Source organism: Ipomoea triloba, chromosome 14 (genome assembly GCF_003576645.1).
Source record: "Ipomoea triloba cultivar NCNSP0323 chromosome 14, ASM357664v1".
NCBI classification, from domain to species: domain Eukaryota; kingdom Viridiplantae; phylum Streptophyta; class Magnoliopsida; order Solanales; family Convolvulaceae; genus Ipomoea; species Ipomoea triloba.
In genome coordinates, this window is record NC_044929.1 from 12,934,711 (window position 1) to 12,956,996 (window position 22,286).

The 22,286-nt window shown below is 36.2% G+C and overlaps 2 protein-coding genes across 4 annotated transcripts; one reads left to right on the forward strand and one right to left on the reverse strand.

The window, feature by feature from the left end:
• Nucleotides 1-354: 354 nt before the first annotated feature.
• LOC116003962 (feruloyl CoA ortho-hydroxylase F6H1-3-like) lies at nucleotides 355-2,844 on the forward strand. The gene is made up of 2 exons (XM_031243906.1): nucleotides 355-863; nucleotides 2,256-2,844. Exons 1-2 carry the CDS (start codon nucleotides 355-357, stop codon nucleotides 2,842-2,844), a joined length of 1,098 nt encoding a protein of 365 aa, XP_031099766.1.
• A 14,131-nt stretch (nucleotides 2,845-16,975) lies between these two features.
• Nucleotides 16,976-22,195, reverse strand: LOC116005036. 3 transcript variants are annotated; one of them, XM_031245258.1, is made up of 7 exons: nucleotides 22,083-22,195; nucleotides 21,936-21,979; nucleotides 20,864-20,941; nucleotides 19,020-19,134; nucleotides 18,231-18,343; nucleotides 17,706-17,821; nucleotides 16,976-17,294 (listed from the first exon to the last, which is right to left on the reverse strand). In XM_031245258.1, the coding sequence occupies exons 1-6, from the start codon at nucleotides 22,096-22,098 to the stop codon at nucleotides 17,741-17,743; spliced, it is 447 nt and encodes a 148-aa protein (XP_031101118.1). In that variant the 5' UTR covers nucleotides 22,099-22,195; the 3' UTR covers nucleotides 16,976-17,294; nucleotides 17,706-17,740. The 3 variants fall into 3 exon arrangements, with proteins under 3 accessions (XP_031101118.1, XP_031101117.1, XP_031101119.1); XM_031245257.1 differs by lacking the exon at nucleotides 22,083-22,195 and having other exon boundaries at nucleotides 21,936-22,076; XM_031245259.1 differs by lacking the exon at nucleotides 22,083-22,195 and having other exon boundaries at nucleotides 19,020-19,207; nucleotides 21,936-22,076.
• Nucleotides 22,196-22,286: the final 91 nt, after the last annotated feature.

The following is a 22,286-nucleotide window of genomic DNA, read 5'->3' on the forward strand; positions in this document are numbered from 1 at the left end:
TGTTTAGATATTGAAGATCTTTATTTGGGATAATGATTTTGTCCTTAAAATATAAAATTGCGCAATATTTTGTCATCAATTTGGTCGAAAGGACCAAAATTGATTAAAATAACAAAGTTAGATACCAAAATTGAAAAAATTTAAAATTATGCACCAAAAGTGATAAGATCTCAAAAGTGGTGAGACCAAAAATGATATTACTACATATCAAAATGTGGGGTTTACACTTTACACTCACTCTACAAGGTCTATAAAAGGAAAGGATGAATGGGATCATAATCCCAGCAACAAACTTACAAGCTCAAATATCTCAAGAACAAAAACACCATTATATTATATTTTCTTGCTCTCAAAATGTCTTCTTCTTCTTCTTCTTCAACATTGTGCTCAGTCCTCTCAAACCTCACCGCCTTTGTGGTGAACGAGGGTCACGGCGTGAAGGGCCTCTCCGACTTGGGCCTCCAAGCCCTCCCGGACCAATACATCCAGCCTCCGGCGGAGCGGATCACGGCGAGCACGGTCATCACCGACGACTCCATTCCGGTCATCGACATGTCCCCGGAAAACCCGCAGGTGGGCGAGATGATCTGCGAGGCGGCCAAGAAATGGGGATTCTTTCAGATCATCAACCACGGGATTCCCCTTGAAGCTCTGGAGGAGGTTAAGGCCGCCACTTACCGGTTTTTCAGTCAGCCGGCGGAGGAGAAGAAGAAACATTCCAAGGGAAACTCTCCGACCACTAACGTCAGATATGGGACGAGTTTCGCTCCCCTTGCCGAGAAGGCTTTGGAGTGGAAAGACTATCTTAGCCTCTTCTATGTTTCCGATGAACAGGCTAACTCTTTTTGGCCTTCAGCCTGCAGGTTCGTATATATACAACGTAAAAAATAATGGTTCTAAAAATATGAAGAATAATAATGCTAGTTGTAGATATGAGATGATCAACTTCTTAAAATTAAGGGAAAAAAATGATATTGTATTCTCATAATTATCGCAAACTCCAAAACGTTCCATCCAAACTTACACAAGAAAAAGTTTTAGAGTGCATCTACTAATACACAACAATATAATGAACTCATTATTTGTATAAGCACACTCGGACTGCAGGATGATGCACCTTCAAGTTTTGCATGGATATCAGTTGTTTGCAATAATTATTAAAATGTTACTGTAATTTTATTTTCTCCTTACTTTAGAGTTATTGGTAATTCAGATCAACGATGATTAACATTATTTTACAGGAATATTGCTCTTATAAATATATTACACTACGTAATACATGAACGTGTTCTACACATTTGAGAGTGGTTGCCAACTTTCAATTACTCTTTGGTTTGACAATTTATTTATTTATTTTGTTTATTCTAGGTATTTGGCGATGGATCCTAAAAAAAAAAAGGTTTTAAAAAAACCCTAAACCACTTAGATTGCTCTCAAAGCCATTATCTTGTGTGCTTTTGACTAGACTAATATAAATATATAATAACTAATTAATGAACTATTATCTTTTTTTTTTATTCTTAATTTTTATATTAGTCTCAACTTTTTTATATATGCACTTTATTTGAGATTCATATATTGCAGATAGTTTATCATCGGGAGAAAAATTAAAGTAAAATAGCAAGAATTGAGACATGTATAGTGTACCTTTTTTTTTTAGTACTATAACTCTATTATAGTATAGTATTAGTCTATACATACTTTCTCAACATATTGAAGCACTGAAAGCATGGTTGAAAAAATCGCTAGGCGATTGGGGAGCGCCCAATAGCTAGGATGCCTAGGTGGGAATTAATCGGCTCTTAGGCGCCCATGTATTTTTTTTATTTTATTTTTTATTGTTTAAGACTAATAATTATAAATTATATAATACTTTAATAGTTAATACTAAAATATTAAATATTAATCTAAAAAATATTTAGAGTTTGTACAATTTAGGATTATTTTACTCAAAACGATGTTGTTTTGAGTGAAATAACTCATTAAAAAAAAAAAGAACAATAGTTCATCAGCGGATTAAGTGGCTTAGTCGGTGCTTAGGAGGCCAAGGCTGACGCCTAGCCGGCCAGTCGCCTAGACCACCATTTAAGGTGATACGCTAGGCGGTCGACCAACGCCTAACGGGATTTTTGCAATGACTAAAAGTTAATGTTTTCACTGATATTCAAACCTGTGACTAGAGTCAAAGAGGTGACGATCATTGAGCTACAAGCTACTTGACAAGTTATGTAGCATTGATATGGTTTAATTTTCAGGGAAGAAGCATTAAATTTCCTTAAAATCTCAGAAATTGTTGTGAAGCGGCTACTGGAGGCACTAATGGAAGGACTAAACGTGAAAGAGATAAACGGTGCAAAAGAGTCACTTCTGATGGGTTCCAGGAGGATCAACATAAACTACTACCCAAAATGCCCCAACCCGGAGCTCACCGTCGGCATCGGCCGCCACTCCGACGTCTCCACATTGACCCTCCTCCTCCAGGACGAGATCGGCGGACTGTACGTCCGCAAACTAGACGGCGGCGACGACGACACCTGGGTCCCCGTCCCTCCGATCACCGGCGCCCTGGTCATCAACATCGGCGACGCCCTCCAAATCCTGAGCAACGGGCGGTACAAGAGCATCGAGCACCGCGTCATCGCCAACGGGAGCAACAGCAGGATTTCCGTCCCCATTTTCGTCAACCCAAGGCCGGAGGACGTCATCGGGCCGCTGCCGGAGCTTCTTGACGGCGGCGAGAAGCCGTTGTACAAGCAAGTTCTTTACTCCGATTATGTGAGGCATTTCTTTAAGAAAGCTCACGATGGAAAGGAGACTGTGGATTTCGCGAAGCTGAACATCTAGAAGCCTAACGGATGTTTGGTTCCCGGAATAGGCAGGGAATGACATAGCATTCCCAGTAATAACCTATTCCGTTGTTTGGTAAACATTTGTATTTACAGGAACAATGTTCCGGAAATGAGCTATTACCCTTGCAAGGGTAATAGCTATTACCAGCAACCCTGGTATTAGCCTATTACTAAGAAAAATGTTGTATTGTAACAACATGGCTAAGTTTATTATTTCATTAAAAATAAAAAGTATGTTTATTTCGTACATTCATGAAGGTGTGCTGAATAAATCTTAAATTAAGCTTCACTCATTCAGATACTTCTTTTGGTTTTCACAACCATATCATCATTTGAAAAAGACTAGTATTTATTACAAGGAGTTTAATTCGAATCAATGTTTTTTCAGTTTAGTGAGTTGTCTGTCACATTAAATTTTTTTTTTTAGTATGATTTACTTTTTATTTTTACTTTGTCTTGCATTAATCACTAAAATGAATGGACCTTTAGTTATTGCACATCATATCTAACAAGTTGACCAATAATTGCTGTGCATTGGAGAATTTATAAGAGACAAAATTGTTGCTATTTATATACAAGCTAAGACCTTATGCGGCCTGATGCTAATTAACCTTTCTGGCACAATTATCAGATTTGTGAATGATGCGAAGTTCAGTTACGTGGCATGCATGCATGTATACACTTAATATGGATTTGTATTCATTGTGTACTGTACAGACCTCCTATATATATACAAGTTAACAGTAGGTCTCACTAAAAAACATATAAAATATCTTGATTTCAATTTTATATGTGTTACGTTGATTGTTATTATTGTGTTGATAGTAAGTATTATGATGATATATTGTGTTGATAGTTAGTTTTGTATAATTGTGAAGTTTAAAGTATATTATTGTGTTATTGTAAAGAGTATATATTGTATATATAGTTTGTTGGGTTGGTTTTGCAAAATTATGTAAGAATTTTCAAAAAAAAATAAAAATTGAGGGTTACAAAAATTAATTAATTTATATAAAAAAAAATAATATCTGCGACCTTTTCTAGTGAGAAACGGTAGCCAATTAAAAAAAAAGGTATAAGCCACTCTTTCAGCGTAGATAGTGTTAGGCAGTTTAGTATTTGTGTTATGCTAGGACTCTTATCCTTATGTTTTATATCTTGTACTCTTGTGGTTAATGTGACAGACTATTCAAGCCTCATCTGGTATCAGTAGTGACAGACTATTCAAGCCTCATCTGGTATCAGTAGACTTAGGGTTTTCTCTTTTTGCTATGGCGGCTCCTACGTCGGGTTTACAGGACAGCTCTGCCGGAGACTCTTTCGAGCGGACTGTTTCCGGCGTTTCCCCCTCCCCCATTGTGGCTAGCAAATCTCTCACCTCGGCACATCACTTTGTGTCGATTAAACTCACGTCTCGCAACTATCTTTTTTGGCGGACTCAGCTATTGCCATTTTTTAATGGACAAGGTCTTCTTGATTTTGTTGATGGCACCTCTGTTTGTCCGGCCGTTGTTGCCTTACCGGACCCGCCTACACCGGCTGCTATGGAGAGTGCTGTGTATGCTGCTGCTGCCCGTCGTGCCTGACTTAGACAAGATCAAGCCATTCTTTCAATACTCATCTCCTCCATGTCTGAAGAGGTGATGCACTTGGCGGTGTGTCAATCTACGTCGCGGCAGCTATGGTTGGCTATTGAGGGGAGTCTCGGTTCGTTGACTAGGGCACGAACGTCGCGTCTCCTTGGCCAACTGCAAGTTTTCTGCCAAGGTGACTCATCCATTGATGATTACCTAGGATGTGCGCAGATGCTGATTGAGGACCTCGCTTTGGCCGGTCGTCCGATTGGGCTGGATGATAAGAACCTCTATATTTTTAGAGGGTTGCGCTCGGAGTAGCGCCCTCTAGTTGCGACGCTCACCAAGGGAAAACCGGTGTCTCTCACTGAACTCTCTTACTTTTTAATTTCGCAGGACTTTATTTGTGACGATGGTGATTTGGTAAGTCCGTCTACGTTTGCTGTTCGGCGTGGAGGACGTTCTGGTGGTGGTCAGTTTGTGTCACAACAGCAAGGTTCTGGTAGAGGTCGCAGGGGCCGTGGCCGGTCGCAGCAGTAGGGTATTCGTTGTCAGATCTGCAACGTGGCTGGGCATTCGGCGCTAGCTTGTTACGGGCGGTACGCAGAAGCTCCCGGTCCTCAGGCGCATATGGCGTATTCTGCTAATGATTCTGACTCTGTAGCTCCGCACCAATGGTTTCTAGATACAGGTGCTACGCACCATGCTACGCAGGGCTTGTCAGTTTTGTTTACTTCTGCTAGGTACTTTGGAACGGACTCTCTTCGTGTAGGTAACGGCACAGGTATGACCATTGTTAACGTTGGTTCTGCTTCGTTAGCCGCTCAGTCTAGGTCATTTAGTTTAGCTGATGTTTTGCATGTTCCTGGCATTTTTGCTTCGTTGTTGTATGTTCAGAAATTCGCTACTGATAATAATGTGTTTTCTTAATTCCACCCTCGCTGTTTCTTTGTGAAGGACCTCATAACCAAAGTGGTTCTCTATGAAGGGCACTCTTCGGGTGGTCTCTATTCGTGACCCGTTCGGTCTAGTCCCACTGCGTTTGCTGCTGTTCGTGTCTCCTCGTTGGTGTGGCATAATCGGCTTGGTCATCCGCATCTTCGGGTCTTGCGTCAATTTTTAAAGTTATGTTCTATTTCTGATTCTAGTGTTAGGGATTTATCTAGTATTCGTTCTGCTTGTCTGTTGGGGAAATCCTCTCGGTTTCCCTTACCGCGTGTTTCGAATAATAGTTCTCTTGGTTTAGAGTTGATATACACAGATATTTGGGGCCCTACGCCTTTTCTTTCATCTAATGGTTATAAATATATCTTCTTGTTTGTAGATGATTATACACGGTTTGTCTAGTTTTATCCTCTTCATGCGAAGTCTGATTTATATGATGTGTTTGATCGGTTTCGTCTTATGGTTGAACGATTGTTTTCCTGTAAAATCTTATCTATTCAGTCGGATCTAGGGGGAGAATACAAAAAGTTGGGTTACCTAGACTCCTATCGTAGCTATCGTTGTTTGAACTTAACGATTAACAAAATTTTCATCTGTCGTCTTGTACGATTTGATGAAACTGTGTTTCCGTTTGCCTTTCTCACTAATGTGCAGCCTGCGGGTCCTATTTCAATGCCTTGGGGTGTGTCCAGTGTTGCGCCGCATGGGGTACAGTCGCATGTCATGCATTCTTCTGATCCGTTGCATGCTCCTCACGTGCACCTCTCTCCTGGTGATCCTGCTGCTTCCTTGCCGATTGGAGACTCCGATGCTGCTCAGGTCACTACTCCGGTTCGTGCTCCTGCGGCAAGAGGTCGACCCCGAGGTGCGAAATCACGGCGTGGAGTAGCTGTTAGCCGTGTGCGCTCTCATTCTATGGTTTTACGTAGTTAATCGCGCCCCAATCCGGAGCCTAGTGCGTTGGTCTCGCAGGTAATTCATCCGGAGCCTACTTGTTACTCACAGGCTGCTTTATCTCCTCAGTGGCATGAAGCCATGGATCTTGAGTTTAATGCACTCCTTCATAATAGTACGTGGCGGCTGGTCCCGGTTGTTCCTGGGATGAATATTGTGGGCTGTAAATGGGTTTTTCGCACTAAGCGGAAGGCCGATGGTTCCGTGGAGCGGTACAAAGCCCGCCTTATTGCCAAGGGGTTCAACCAGGTTGCCGGGCAGGATTTCTTTGAGACTTTTAGCCTGGTGGTCAAACCGACTACGGTGCAGCTTTTGCTTTCTTTAGCTACCTCCCGCGGATGGGCGGTTTTCCAGCTTGACATCCACAATGCCTTCCTTAATGGTTCTCTGGCCGAGACTATGTACATGAGACAACCCCCAGGCTACGAGGACAAGGCTAATCCTATGCATGTGTGTCTGTTGCAGCGGTCGCTGTATGGGCTTAAGTAGGCGCCCCGGGCCTGGTTCACTCGACTTCACACCTACTCTGTTTCTATTGGGTTCTGTCCATTTAAAACTGATGTGTCGCTATTCGTTTACTCACATGGTGGTGTCCAGCTATATCTGTTAGTTTATGTGGAAGATATCTTCGTCATGGGCTTGGACTCGGCACGCATCTCGGATCTTGTGGCTCGGATGGCAACAGAATTTAAGGTGTGTGATATGGGATTTCCTTCCTTTTTCCTTGGTATTGAGACCATTCCGGTTGAGTCCGGCTTACTTCTGTCTCAGCGGCGTTATATGGGAGACATTTTGAAGCGGGCTAGTATAGTTGACTGTAAGCCCCTAGCTACTCCGGTTTCCTTGGTTCGTTCTACTGTTGACACAGCCACTCCATACGCTGATCCTACTCAGTACCGTAGCCTTGCTGGTGCCTTACAGTATCTTACGGTAACTCACTTTGACCTCTCGTTTGTAGTTAATAAGCTCTGTCAGTTTATGCATTCTCCTACCACTATTCATTGGGGTATGCTTAAACGTGTTTTGCGGTATGTCAAAGGCACTTTACACTATGGCTTGCTGATTCATAAGTCTTTGTCTGTTGATATTCATACCTTTTCGGATTTTAATCGGGCTGATCAGAAGTCTACAAGTGGTTTCACGGTGTTTTTGGGCAGGAATTTGGTGTCCTGGGTGTGTTGCAAGCAGCGAATTGTTGCGCGCTCTTCCACTGAAGCGGAGTATAAGGCCTTAGCTGATGTTTCTGCTAAAGTTACGTGGTTGGTGTCCTTGCTTAAGGAACTTGGTTTGCCTCCGGCTTCACTTCCTCGGTTATGGTGTGACAACTTGGGGGCTACATACTTGTGCGCCAATTTAGTGTTTCATGCTCGCACGAAACATGTGGAGATTGATTATCACTTCGTTCGGGATATGGTTGCTAAAAAGGAGGTTCTAGTTAATTTTTTTCTACTAAAGACCAGCTCGCTGACATCTTCACTAAACCGTTGTCTGGTGTGCGGTTTGCTACTTTGTTGTTCTTCGTTCCAAGCTCAATGTTCTTTCTCATCAACCTTGTACTTGAGGGGGAGTGTTAGGTAGTCTAGTATTTGTGTTATGCTAGGACTCTTTTCCTTATGTTTTATATCTTGTACTCTTGTGGTTAATGTGACAGACTATTCAAGCCTCATCGATAGGGTCGCAGATATCCATTTATTTTTGTAAAAAAATAATATGGAATCTGCAACCCTTCTACGAAAAAAGGGCCGCGGATTCTTGATTTTCTGCGACTCGACACAAAGGGTCGCAAAAAGTTCAAAGCTTTCCACGACACCTCATATTTGCAGATTAGTGTGTTTGTACTAGTGTCAAAACCACATACCGTAAAAATATAATGGATTTTTGAGTAAATCTCCCCGCCTCCCTTACTGTTCTAACAATCCCTTTCAATCTAAAGCATTTATCTATATAACACCATTCTTACTAAGCCCTTTTGTAAATAAATCTGCCAATCACTACTACAATCATGTATAGTAGATATTTGCATCTTCTCCCATATAAAGTGACCATCAACCTCAATATGTTTAGCCCATTCGTGTAAGATCGGATTATTCATAATTTAGGAGTTTAGCAAATTAAATGTGTATCGCAACACCATTATCACACCACAACCTTACTAGCAACTCCAACTCCAACTCCACACCAACTTCTCTCGGGTTATTGTGCACACGGACTATTTCATTAGTTTCATGAGCAATATCCTTGTATTTTAACTCTACACTAGACCTCACCGCAATACTTAAAAAGAATTTTGTTTGCAATGTGGAAGTCTTATAAAATTGCCTCAAAAAATTGTGTAGCATTTCGGCTAGTGGTTGGTGTCAATTCAGTTCGGGTGACACTCGAATTTTATTTCAGATATCCGAAAATTTTGGGTGATGTTTATGACACCCAATATCCGAACTAAATTTAATTCGGATATATTTGGTTCCGGTGAAATTATTTCGGATTTATTTCGGCTTAGTTTGGACTTTGGATATACCCAAACTGTTATTTTTTTTTATCAATTTTGAGTTTTTTTTAATGATTTTATTATTTTTGTATTTATATTTTTTCATATACTATCCAACTAAAAATAAGAGAAAATAATAATAACTAATTATGAGACTTTTGAAAATTAATATACTTTTAATTATGAAATACATTTAAAACTAAATATAAAATTTATATTATTATATTTATAATAAAATTTTTGTTAGTTTGGGTTTCGAGTCGAGTATGGATAATTTTTTAACACCCGATATCCGAACCAAATTTATATTCAGATATACCAAAATTTAAAATATCTGAACCGATAACTATTCGGGTTCACCCGAAATTTTAAATTCAGTTAAGATTTAAGGTGGTAGTTAAGATAATCTGAATTACGCCCATCCCTAGTTTTGGCTTAAAGTGAATTGAATGTGTGTGTTTATGCTCGCAAATAAATTATATAAAATGTAAGGTGGGAGAGAGTCAAAAAAATGTTTAATATATATATATGCATCTATTATTGTACCAAACAAGTTGCACTTTTTATTGCAGGTTGGCATGGATATTTCAATTGATTTTATTATTTTTATTATTTTTTATTTATTTATTTTTTAATCCCTCGATCGATGGTTATACTTATTCCAAATTTGATCCCTGATTATTAATTTTTTCATATTTAATTTAGCATATCACTATCAAATTATTGCCATATTTGGTATTCCCAATCAATTTTTGATCAATCTTATCTAACTTTGGTCAATACTAACACCAACACCATTATTTTTAAATGTGATTTCCATACTATTCAAATTCAAATAATAGAATTGTCTTTTCAAATAACTCACATGACTATTTTGTGAAATTTTCTAACTAAGAAGGTTTGCCATAAAATTTAGAAAAAATGGTCAAATTGGTCCCGTAAGTCAATCGGGTAGTGTAATTGGGTCCACTAAGTAAGAAAAGAAAAAAAAAAAAAAACTCCATTCAAATCCCTTAAACCTATAAAATTGTTTAATTGTGTAATTGAGTATATAAGTGTTTTATACTCCTATTAAATCATTGTAATTTTAGATAGGTTTCGCAATCCAATTGGACGAAAGGTACTAGTCTGAAGGAAGCATTCGTAAGGAAATGCTTCGAAATGAAGTGACCAGAAAGAAAGGCTTAAGAATAAGACATTCAGAAGGAGTCAGATCGGAAGGAAGCTAAGGGGAACGAAAGAAAAGATATTCAAGTATGATCTTCATGGATGATGAAAAGGCATTCATTGTTATATTCAAAGCATGTATGTGTTTTGCAAAAGAACTTTTAAGGAAAATCATTCTCGGAAGGAGTTCATTCAAAAAATGATAAAAAGGGCCATTGGACAATTGCAACTTGTCTGACACCAAGGAATCTATGGAGAAGACAAAATTTTGATAAGCTGGAGCTTACCCTATGGATATCCAACTAGGGATGGCAATGGGTCGGGTGTGGGTCGGGGAGGGCTACATCCATCACTCGACCCACCTTATATTTTCTCCACCCACCCCCACCCCCAACCCGCATCAGGTGGACTTTTTTAGAATCCATCCCCACCCCCACCGGGTGCGGGTGCCCACTCGGTTACCCACCACTTATCATCTTATTAATTTTTTTTCAAAAATTAATATTTAAATTACTTACACATAATAAAATAAAAAAATTCATTAGTTATACTAAAACAAAAAATAATAAAAATATCCAAATATAAGAACTAAATTGTTAATTTTTAAAAATAAACTTAGTTGTTTAAATATAAAAATAGTAAAAAGTTATCAAAAGTTATAGAAACTTTGATAATAAACTACATACTAGTACTTATTTTACTATTATATATATACATACACACACATGGTGGGTCGGGTGGGGTTCTAGGCGGATTTTGTACATAGAACCCGAATCCAACCCGACCCACCACGGGTTTACTTTTATAAGACCCACCCCCGATCCACCACCCACTATCACCCAAAAAAACCCGACCCATGCGGGGTGGATTCGGGTGGATATCCACGGTGCGGATTGAAATTGCCATCCCTATATCCAACTGCACAAACTAAGGATATGGTAGTGGATTTTAGGGGATTATGGTAGCTTTTGGACGACTATTGTCTGTTAAGTGACAACGGGCAGATTCAAATTTAAAGTTGGTGCTTACCCTTCCTCATCTATAAAAGGAGGGACCCCAAGCCTAGAAAAAGACATGTGAATAATATTATGCTTTTGTGCATTTATCTCGTGTGATCAAGTGCAAGTGTTCGAGCATTCAAGCTACATTTAGACTTCTAGGCTGAAAAGAAATCAGATCAATTTATAAAGTCCAACACTCATCAACTTACAACCATCTTCCATCAAAAAAAGTTGTGCGATCAACCTAGCAAGGCGACTTTGTGGACAACCCTGGGCTATCTCTGATCAAATAGTGAAGGATAAGGCGACTTAGTGTGCGAAACTTGTCTCAAGCTAAGGACTATCCGGAAGAAGTTGAGGCTTCTATATATCACTTTGTATTTGTAACAATACTTAGTGAAAGTTCCTTGGAGTTAAGGAGATAAATGGAGTAAGAAAGTTATTCCAAACCACTATAAAAATTTCCTATGTCTTTTCTTTTCATTGTTTATTATTTTACCTACAAACTAACCTCATACTTATACTCACACAAACACAATCAAGCGCAAACCTTAGCTACATCTCTTTTAAGCAAGTTAAAAAACTTCCGCGGTAAGAAAACATGTTTCCAAGCTTTGATTTCAAGAGCTCACGTTGAGTCATTTTGAAAAATATTTTAAGTATTATAAAGTTTATCCTCCCCTCCCTCCTTTCTACTTGCTTTCGACCAACAGAGAGCCTCTAAGTCATACAATTCAAACACCTATATAAAAGGAAGTGCATATATATACTAATGCAAACCCTCATCCTTTTTCATGTGGGACAAAGGCTCCTTCAAAACCCTCCAAATTTCAATTTTCCCTACTCAAATGGGTCCCATTTTGAGTGAATCATATATCGAATTAAAGTTCTCACTTTTAAAAACCCGAATCTACTTTGACCTGATCCATATTAAAAATAAACCTCATTTAAAATTACATATGCCTGGAATACTTTCATATGCAAAAAAAAAAAAAAAAAAAAAAAAAAAAAAAAAAAAAAAAAAAAAAAAAAAAAAAAAAAAAAAAAAAAAAAAAAAAAAAAAAAAAAAAAAAAAAAAAAAAAAAAAAAAAAAAAAAAAAAAAAAAAAAAAAAAAAAAAAAAAAAAAAAAAAAAAAAAAAAAAAAAAAAAAAAAAAAAAAAAAAAAAAAAAAAAAAAAAAAAAAAAAAAAAAAAAAAAAAAAAAAAAAAGAGGCTAATTTTCCATCACTTATCAGTCAACAACATATCTTGGAAGGGTATGATAATATAGATATGTTTAAATATGTGGGGTCTGCATATTTCTATCATTTCAATACTTAAAAGTGTTTGTCTATAGACAAAAGTAAGTACGCAAAAAATCTTGCTTTTGAATTCAGCTATGAGAACTCATAAAAAATTTTACTCATGATGATTTGTCTTTTTCTGTCCTTTTGTTGATATTTTTTAGTGGTTACTATTTGTGATATTTTATGATGGAGAATTCATCCTGTATTCCATGAGCAAGAAGGGCATCAGGCCATCAGGCAAGCTGATTCCGGTTGTTATGTCATGGACTCGGGTCCAAAACAACGTGTTTTGCTTCAAAACGATGTTTTTGAATTTTAAAAAAATTACTTCCTTACCGTTAACTTGTCGTTTGTCTTCAGAATTCATTCCTCTATATTCATAATTTTAGAACTATATATATTCACAATTTTAGATCTCAATATACAAAATTACAGAACTCAATATTCACAATTGCAGAACTCTATATTCACAATTACAGAACTCTATATTCACAATTTCATAACTCTATGTTCACAATTAAAGAACTCTATATTTACAATTACAAAACTCTATACTCAGCAGTATAACACCTTTTTTTTAATCTATATTCACAATTTTTAAACTTTATATTCATAAAAAAAAAAATCATTGGCTAAAGAAATGATGCTACTAACGATACCGTTATTCCGTATTTTGGACTTGAGTCTAGCTACCTTATAAGGTAGATCTGGGTCCATATATATATAGCATAATTTGCCAACTGAAGTCAACGCTAAATAATAAAAATAATATATATATATATATATATATATATATATATATATATATATATATATATGGGTTTTGGTGATGCTATATGTGTTAAAATGTAAAAATATATATATAAAAAAGGGCTGGGTTTTGGTGATGCTATATGTGTCTGTTACTTCAGACTAACAGATTCTTGCTGTTGATGCCCTAAGGGGGCGTTTGGTTTAGGTCATCTCAAGGTAATTTGAGTCTGGTAATGTTATATTATCTTGGTTGGTTCAAATTATGAGATTATCTGGTAATGTTATATTACCTCAAAACTGATGTGATGGTAATATTTCAAGTTAATGTGATTACCCCCATTTGAAGCAGGTTAGGTTGTATGAGTTGGTTGGTGGTATGTTTGGTTGTGCAGTTTCATTGCTTGGAAGGTGGATTATCCTGGGTAATTGCTTGAGGACAAGCAAAAGTTCTAGTGTGGGGGAGTTGATATCTACTATTGTATACAATAATTCACCCCTTATTTTAATTGTATTTCCCTTATCCTAGTGAAATTGGGAATTGTTTGTGTGTTATATTGTCCAAGTGTTGAATTATCTACAAGGAACAACAAAGGAAGAATTTTGGAGCATTTTGGACAAGTTCTGGAAGAAAAGGGAATTACAAGGAAGAAAGAAAACAAGAATACAAATGGGAAAAGGATTAGAATTTGCCTAATGGGCCAAGGCCCATCTATCTCCTATATATTCTACATATTCTCTACAATTGAAGGAGGTTCCCTTACAGAGTTCTGAACCCTAGTTTTTAGTTTATATTTTCCCCAGCATAGTTTAGACTAGTTTTACATTAGATTATTTTATTTCAAGATTGGAATCAAAGATTGAAGATTGGATTTGTTCTTTATCAATTAAGTTCTCTTATTCCTTTATTATTTTCTTGCAATGTTTATGGTTATTAATTATTGCTTTGTTTTGTTTGCTCCCATCATGCGGGAGTAGTTCGTTTATGGGTTTGGATTAGGGATCCATTGTTAATCTTGATGTTCAATTGGTAATTAATTGCATAAAGGGATTGAATCTTTTACCTAGGGTTTATGTTGATTTGGGGATTTCTTTCTACTTGTTATTGATTGATGGCCACAATTAATTGCTAGTCTAGGAGAGGGATTCATTACAACGAAAGTTGGATGGAGACCTCGAGCCTTACCAATTTCAACCTAATTTTCCTGCTATGAAAGTAGAGGTAATTTTGGAGGCTTACAATGCTTAGGTGTTTAAGGTTATAATTGATGCATCATGACAGTGGGGCAATTTTAGCTTAATTTTCTTATTGATTACGAAAGTAGTTGAGTAGAATTCTTTTGTGCATTGCCCATATATCCCTTGGTTAATTATTCTTTCCCTAATCCTGATTTGGTAGGAACATCAAGATTACAATCCCCCTAATCCGGCCCATACCTTTATCATATAGTTTTCACCTTAATCAATTGCTTTCTTTTATTCCACATCATTCAGTCTTTGTTACTTGGATTCTATAAATTCATATACTCTAGTGCTTGGTAATTCACACAGTTTCGTGACATAACACCAATCCTCAGCGGAACGACATTACACCCTTTTCACACTCATCATTTGTGCCCATCATGGACCATCGTTTAAAAATACATAAAGTATATTATTCTAATTCATAAAAAAAAACATTATTCTAACACATAAAGTATATTGTTATAACTCAATAAAGTACATTATCTTACCCTAGAAATTTCATTCTACACATAAAGTGTATTATTCTAATTCATAAAAAAAAAAAATTATTCTAACACATAAAGTATATTGTTGTAACTCAATAAAGTACATTATCTTACCCTAAAAAATTCTTTCTAACACATTAAGTACATTATTCTAACTCATAAAATACATTATCTTATTCCAAAATGTTCATTGTTCTAACACATAACGTCAAAAGAATCAGATATGCAAGTTGAGTGTCATTTATACCTTAACAGCTGCCATGCTAAAACTTGAGACATTAGTGTCCCGATTACTTGCAAGGGAATTTCTTCTTAAGACAATTCAATCCTGAAGGCAGAGCACTGAAAGGAGAAAGGATGCATTGAATAAGATTAACATCCAATCTAAGAGAAATTAAAACTCTCTCAAAATAAATTGTAGACTTATTTGCCTCACTCTGTCAGAGCAAATTGTACGCCAAACATTTTCTAAAAGAACAATAGCCTGATGTAGCCATGGTAACAGTTTGGATCAAAGTGTTTACTATTCTAACCATAATGGTAGAATCTTATGCAAGATCCTAAGGTCCTGGTTAAGATTTCTCTATTTTAGGAATAGAAACTAGAGATGCCCCTTATAACGGGCGTTTGGTTCAAGTTATATAAGATAAATAAAGTTATATTTGCTTGGAAATATAAGATTCTCATGTTTGCTTTTAAGTTATGTAATTTTTTCAGGGAATGTAACATAACCTCCACATGAAGGTTTTAGCTATTGGAAGAGAATGTGAGATAAGTCTCAATTTCTTAGGTTTTCAGGGGATGTTACTAATATTTGGTTTTTGGCATTTTAATCAATTTGTCTTATTTCCGTTTTCTTATTTGCGTACTTCAGTTTTATACCAAACACAGTGATCTAACATTCCCAATTATCTAATATTCCCAGCAATCTAACATTTCCTAAGGTAATTTAGCATTTCGTGAACCGAACTAAACGCCACTGTAAGGCACTAGAAGGCTAACATGTACTGAACGGTTCAGGTTCTAGTTCCAGTACAACCAGTCCTAACCATGGAGATGAGTAGCCTTATAGATGTAGATTTTAAATTGATTTAAACATATCTCTAGCATTTTAATTATTAGCAACATATTTAATATCTATGAACATATCTACGGCCTTTGGAAAATCCCAAGAACGTAACAACGAAAATAGAAGATAGTTATTTCGAAAAATGATATATATGGACAATATAATTTACACTCACCTGCCCCTAGAGCTACGTATTGTAAAGTTATTGCTGATGAGATTTCTACAAATTATATAATAGCAAGTGGGAACATTAGAATTCAATTCAAGAAGAGACCCCTATTATATTAGAAACTGAATCTTGTAACAAAAACATATACATTAGGAAGTAATGTCGCACAATGTGTGATGTTTATTGTCTATTCATACTTACACTTGTAAACCTCGTCCACCATCCAGTCCAAGAATTATCATACAACCAGATGATTTGTTGTATGATAAGTCTCTGCAGGTCAAATCTTGAGAATGTTAAAGATATTCAAGTGTTAAGGATTTCCATCCATATATATATATATATATATATATATATATAAACACACACGTAGGAACAGTAATACAAGTCACATTGAAATTATTTGTAACAACCTTTACATTTTATCATATACAAATTTTGATTTATTTGATGTTTTAAATTTTGAATTTCAAGTGTTAAAGGATTTTTTGCCAAGCACTTTGTATTCAAATGTCATGTAGTGATTCTCCCATATAGGAGGTCATGAGATCAAGCCAACAAGTTGAGAAAGTATATACCCTTTTTGAATACAACTTACTCTATTACATTGTAGTATATGTTCATCTATACTTTCTCAAACTGTTGAAACACAAAGAGTCAATATCGATATCGCCTCCACTGAGGCTCGAATTCATGACCTCCCATATGGAAGAGGTCACTACATGTCATTTGAGCACAAGGTGCTTGGCACTTATCTTTTTGTTCTACGTGCGGGGACAAAGGCAAGTAATTGAACTTTTAGTTCTTTTTTTTTTTTGAAATTTGTAGCAAAAAGCAGGAAAGTAAATTGTTGTAATGATTGAACACTTTCTTAGCTGTGTTAGAGCATCCATATCAGTTGCGATTTTTAAGGAGTTTTTGCAGGTATGACTGGAGAGAGATGATGGGAGGAGATGATAAAAAAAAAAAAAAAAAAAAAAAAAAAGACAAATCTACCAACAAAAAACATATATATAAATGCTCATTCACGCGCCCAGAGGACGCGTGCAGTACACGAGGGCGCACACCGTGCGCTTCAACGCGTAAGCTTCAGGCTTTCTTCACATTCCTCTCTCTTCTTGGGCCCCACAAATAACCTATCTTCCTGCAAATTAAATTTCCTCTCTCCTCTCTCCTCCAAATCATCATCTCTCACCTCCATATCATCCTAATAACTCCACATTATTCACAGATGGTGATGCTCTTACATATTTTTTAGGCAGCAGATTACTTGGACCAAGCTGTATATGATACTGGAAACCCTGAGGAGGACCTGAAAACACAATCTTTGATGAGGCAATTGCTTTATAATCCTAAATTGCAAGCTGCTTATCCAGTTCCTTTCAATGAAGCTAAGTTATAGAAGGGTCAAGGTGGACCTGACTTGATGCAGCAGATACAAAAGCAGTTCATAGATTGATGAAGAATTTATCTCGAAAAAAAAATTGTAGAATTTGACAATTGTTGGAAGAAAAGGTCTGTACAAATAACAGATGCATATTTCCACAAGAAAAACTACTTTGAAGCTAATGAAAAGTATATATATACTTCTGGAGACTAGTTTTTGGAAGTAAATGCGAAACATATATTAGAATCACTCATTTATAAGTCAATTGGTTTTGGCAACTCTACAATACCAAATAAGCTTTGATTTCTTGCTGATAAGATGGGTAGAGAAGAGAACCTTAAAAAGGAATGAATCAAGCTGCTATTGATATCCTAACGAGTTTTCTTCATGCGCTTTGTGGGCCTTGCCATCTCTTTCCTTGTGTCTTCTGGAGTCTTAATCTCTATATGTGGCTGCAACAATCCAAAATGATGCAAATTTACAACATACTTCATTGATTACAAAGTAGAATGTATACTAAAAATTTTGGATGATCATTGAATGAAATTAATCGGAAACTACCTGGACTTTGAGACCCAAGTTTTTATATACTCTAAAGACTAAAGTAGAATTACAATTCGCATATTTTCCAAACCTTTGCCACATAAATATGAAGCTGTGTAAATAAACATATGTATCACAATAGAGATACACTATTTGACATATAATAACACACAAAAGTCAACAAAAACACAAAAGGCTCCAACTCTGTTATGAAATCAAAATTTCAGAAGAAAAAAAAATAACTACATGCAGAAGGGGTGTTTTACATTTTCGTTTATGAAAGGTAAAACAATAAACATGCATTATAATCTCACTAACCTCTTCAAATTTTCTTTGGAGTTCCAAAAGTTGTTGACAATATGTAAGGCCCTCTGCATGGTATATGGCTGCCAAATCTTTTATCAATGCCTTCCTTCTAATAATACCAATCACTTCAAAATAACCAATAAAAAGCATACATTAGAATCGAAAAAATAACCAAATATATTCCATAGATATTCTTCAACTTCCAATCCACGTAATCAACTAATCAAGAATGCATTTCCCCATCTATCGAATAACACGCAAGTACATATAAAGCAAACAAGAAACAAAATAAAAAGGACACAACCTATCTAATTGTGTAGGGAGATACAATGTGGAACCACTAAGATATCATAATATTCCTGAAGTCAATGACCAGTCGGTGCCATATTGCTCTGGATAATATGTTTGTACTCTCCCACAAAACTAAAATTCGAATTCAGTGTTATATACACTCTTTATAGCCATAAGTGCAGTCGTTCACTTCAAATGGAAGAATTAATGCAAATAAATGATACAATTACGTCAAATCTAAAAGATTGGTAAAGAAACAAATGATAAAATTACGTCAAAATTGCAATTAAGTTTCGCATGTTTATTAGCAAATTGAAAGACCAGAAACCCAAAATTGAAAGAACTAATCACCAATTAATACAATTGAAAACAATAACAAAAGGTGTTTATGGAGCGTAACTTATTGGTAATTTACCCTTCCTAAACTGTAGACTGGGTTTGAATCTCACGGGCGTATATCAAAATGGAACAAAAAGTAATAACAGCAAGCTAATGGATGGAGAGAGTTACTTCGGCTAGGGTCGAACCGAGGAGGAGGAGGTGCGTCTCTGGGAGGCTCAGCACTGGGTTCATAGGAGGTTGATGGTGGCCGAGGACCCAAATCGTCGGTGGGCAGTGGCGGTGGCTGAGGAGGAGAGATGTGATTAGGGAGTGGGGTCATCGTGATCAGGGAAGACCCCCTCTGACCTCTGTGAGTTCTGGAGTAACATAGCCTAGTTATGGATTCGGGTCGTACCCGGATTTCATCCTCTCTTTTTTTTACTACAAGCTAACCAATCGTGGTAGTTGCTTAGGGTGAGCCCAATGGGGGTTCTTTCATAGTTTTTTGCAAGTCAAAAAATCACAATTGTTGTAAATATTTGTACATTGTGGTTATTATATCAATTAATGTATTTCTGGATCATCAAGTGGACTCTAGCCCCAGTGGACTCTCTCATGTTCCTTATTGACAAGAATGTTGCTTATCCTTTGAAAGTTCAAAAGTGATGTTTAATGGGTTATCTGATGTCTACACATTTTTTAAAATTGCTTGATCTTCTAATTGGAATTTAGTTGCATTGTGCTCTGCTTATTCTTAATGTAAATATTAGTGAAATCTTAAAAACTTTAAGCTTGTAGCCATCCACACCTCTTTAAAATGTGTCCACACAACATTTGATAACCAACTCAACTCAAATTTGTAATCAACTAACAAGGACAAGATGTTGCTAAAACGAACTAACTTAGCTAAATCAACTTCTTGAAACAACCTTTTTAATGTACCGTAATATTTTAGGCAGAAAATAAAACAACTTGAAATTTTGCATGAATGATGCTTCCACACAGCTAAAATGTAGACAGAAATTTCCATGAGTTATAGAATAACATGCCAATGATGTCAAGCTTAATAGTAAGTGTTTGTTAAAAACTTTTAAAGAAATGAATGAAAATATAAATTCAACAAATGGGAAATACTTGTACCTTGCAGAAAGGCCAAGAAATGATTGATGCTTTTAGGAAAGGGAATGTTACTAATGAATGAAAATAGAGAAAGTTTCACACTTTTATGGAAAGAACAAGCCCAAAGAATTAGTCCCCCATCAATGTAATATACAGTGTTATTATTAACACTGTAACAACCCACAATTGAATCGTGGGTCAGCACTCAGCAGAATATCAGTAAGGTTATATAAAAATACTGAATGATCCAACCACAGGTTATATAAAAATACTGAACGATCCAACCACAGTTTATGAAAACCATACAAACTGCAGTTCTCTTTGAACTGTGGGATTCTTATTTGAAGGGGGGAAAAAAAGAAGAGAAAAAGGAAAATACTAGATTTCACTTAAAAATCCAAACGCATGATGTCCATGGCATTGAAGGCACAAATTATTTGATTTCTTAATTGGACTTCATGGTCTATACGTGTTTTCACTTTTAATTTGGCTTGCAAAACTTGGATAGCAAATATGGAATACCTGGTTGATGGAACTTGATATGAACTTTGCTAATGTTGTGGTTATGCCTAATATTCAAACTCTCTAATTGACTATGTTGGATGGAATTAAAATTGTTCCATGAGCATTGTTAGAGTAGAGATTGAGGGTTATTGACTGTATACTTTGCTTAAATCTTTTTGCTTTATGGATTAATATCTACCATCTTCACTTTATTTTTATATCATTGATATTAAGAAATTTTTACATATTATTAAATAATTATGTACATACCAGAGATCCAACAGTTGAAACTGGATGAATCAAAAATTAAATTTCATGGGTCAATTTATGGTTTCGTATTAATAACAACACAAATATGCATATTCCAATGAATAAAAGATGGTGATGGTCATTCACTCATTCTGACTTACATCAAGAAGCTGATCATAATTGGACTGCAGCAGGTTTATTTTACGCTCACAGTAATCCTTTCCTTCTGCCATAGTTTTCTAAACAAACAAAGATAATAAAAGTCATGTTAGATATAAAGTTCTCATAGAATTGATAAAGAAAAAATAAATAAAAAAAAAAATGAATGATCCAAAGGTATTGTCCCCATCATGTTCATAGCAGACACTGTTCATATAGTGTCTAACACAGTTCACTTTATCTTAACTAGTCAAGAACTTGTGCACCACTGGACTCTAAGGAGATTAGGAGAAATGATATGGAGGGTTATACATAGAAGCTTCATCTGACTAGTAACACCCAAACCCCTTTCTCAGAACATCTTTATTTGATATCCATATATTTGGGTAAAATATGAACTCGAGAAATCCAGCCACAACAAATCAAAAGCTGCAAGATTAAGGTCACTAGTGTAAGCCAAAAATCTTAGAGGTTGTATGGTTCATTGGAATGAAGGGATTGGGCTAAGAATTCTTACAGGTTTGGTTTACAGTTGGGCCATCTCTATATCTGGGCGTCACACCCTTTTATCCCAAAGTTTGGATAGCTTCTAGTCTTGGGAGTCTTGGGATGGAGTGGGATTAACTGATTAAAAATCCCCTCGCCGTTATAAATGAATAATGAATACCCTCATCACTATAAGGGATTGTTAATCAACCTTTAACGAACTGGTCATATATTTGCACAGCATTTGATGTTAGATCATCAAAGAATGGCACGGTGGAAAAGCTCCATTAATGATTTCTAATTCATAACAGTAATACCTTGCATTCTAGCTTTACATGTGTAAATCAAGTAAAGGATTTTCTCTCTTAATAAATAATGAAAAAAAAAAAAAAAACAAACAAACACACACACACAAATATCCATTTTCAGTTCTCAAATGCTAAATGTAATTTCAACTGAAACCTCTACAAAAACTGGATTACAAGAACACGTATTCTTTGGATCCAATGATTCTCATATTGAAACTTGTACAGCAATATAAATTAAAAATCTAAAAAATTTCCAACTATAGAAGAAAATACTACTAACCTCCACATAATACCCAGTCCCAATATCAGCATCATCCAGAGTACCTGGTACATAAAGCGACGCCGTTAGAGGAACCAACATTTTCTTCCCTGCAACCCACAGTGATTTAGGCAGGGGAAAAGAGAGATGAACATCGAAGAGAGAGACCTTTCGAGGACGCCATAGCAATTCGCAACCCACTCTCAGAGACTGCTAAGGGCGAAGATTGAACTGTCCTGCTCCAAACTGCTATGAAATTTGAACTACCGTATTTTTAACTGTGAAAATAACCAAAACTTTCAATTCTAATTAACTTCTAGCAAAATTGGCTTTTCCAGTCTTTCTAGTTTCTATTGTGCCCTAATGATAAAT

Excerpts from the sequence above, each read along its gene's own strand:
- LOC116005036 (XM_031245257.1), bottom strand. The coding sequence starts at position 22,016 with ATGTTGGTTCCTCTAACGGCGTCGCTTTATGTACCAGGTACTCTGGAT. Across the intron at positions 19,135-20,863 it reads ATTATGATCAGCTTCTTGAT|CCACCGCCACTGCCCACCGA; the intron begins GTAAGTCAGAAT and ends TCTCCTCCTCAG. Across the intron at positions 17,822-18,230 it reads TCCAAAGAAAATTTGAAGAG|CCACATATAGAGATTAAGAC; the intron begins GTTAGTGAGATT and ends GGATTGTTGCAG.
- LOC116003962 (XM_031243906.1), top strand. The coding sequence starts at position 355 with ATGTCTTCTTCTTCTTCTTCTTCAACATTGTGCTCAGTCCTCTCAAAC. Across the intron at positions 864-2,255 it reads TTTTGGCCTTCAGCCTGCAG|GGAAGAAGCATTAAATTTCC; the intron begins GTTCGTATATAT and ends TTTAATTTTCAG.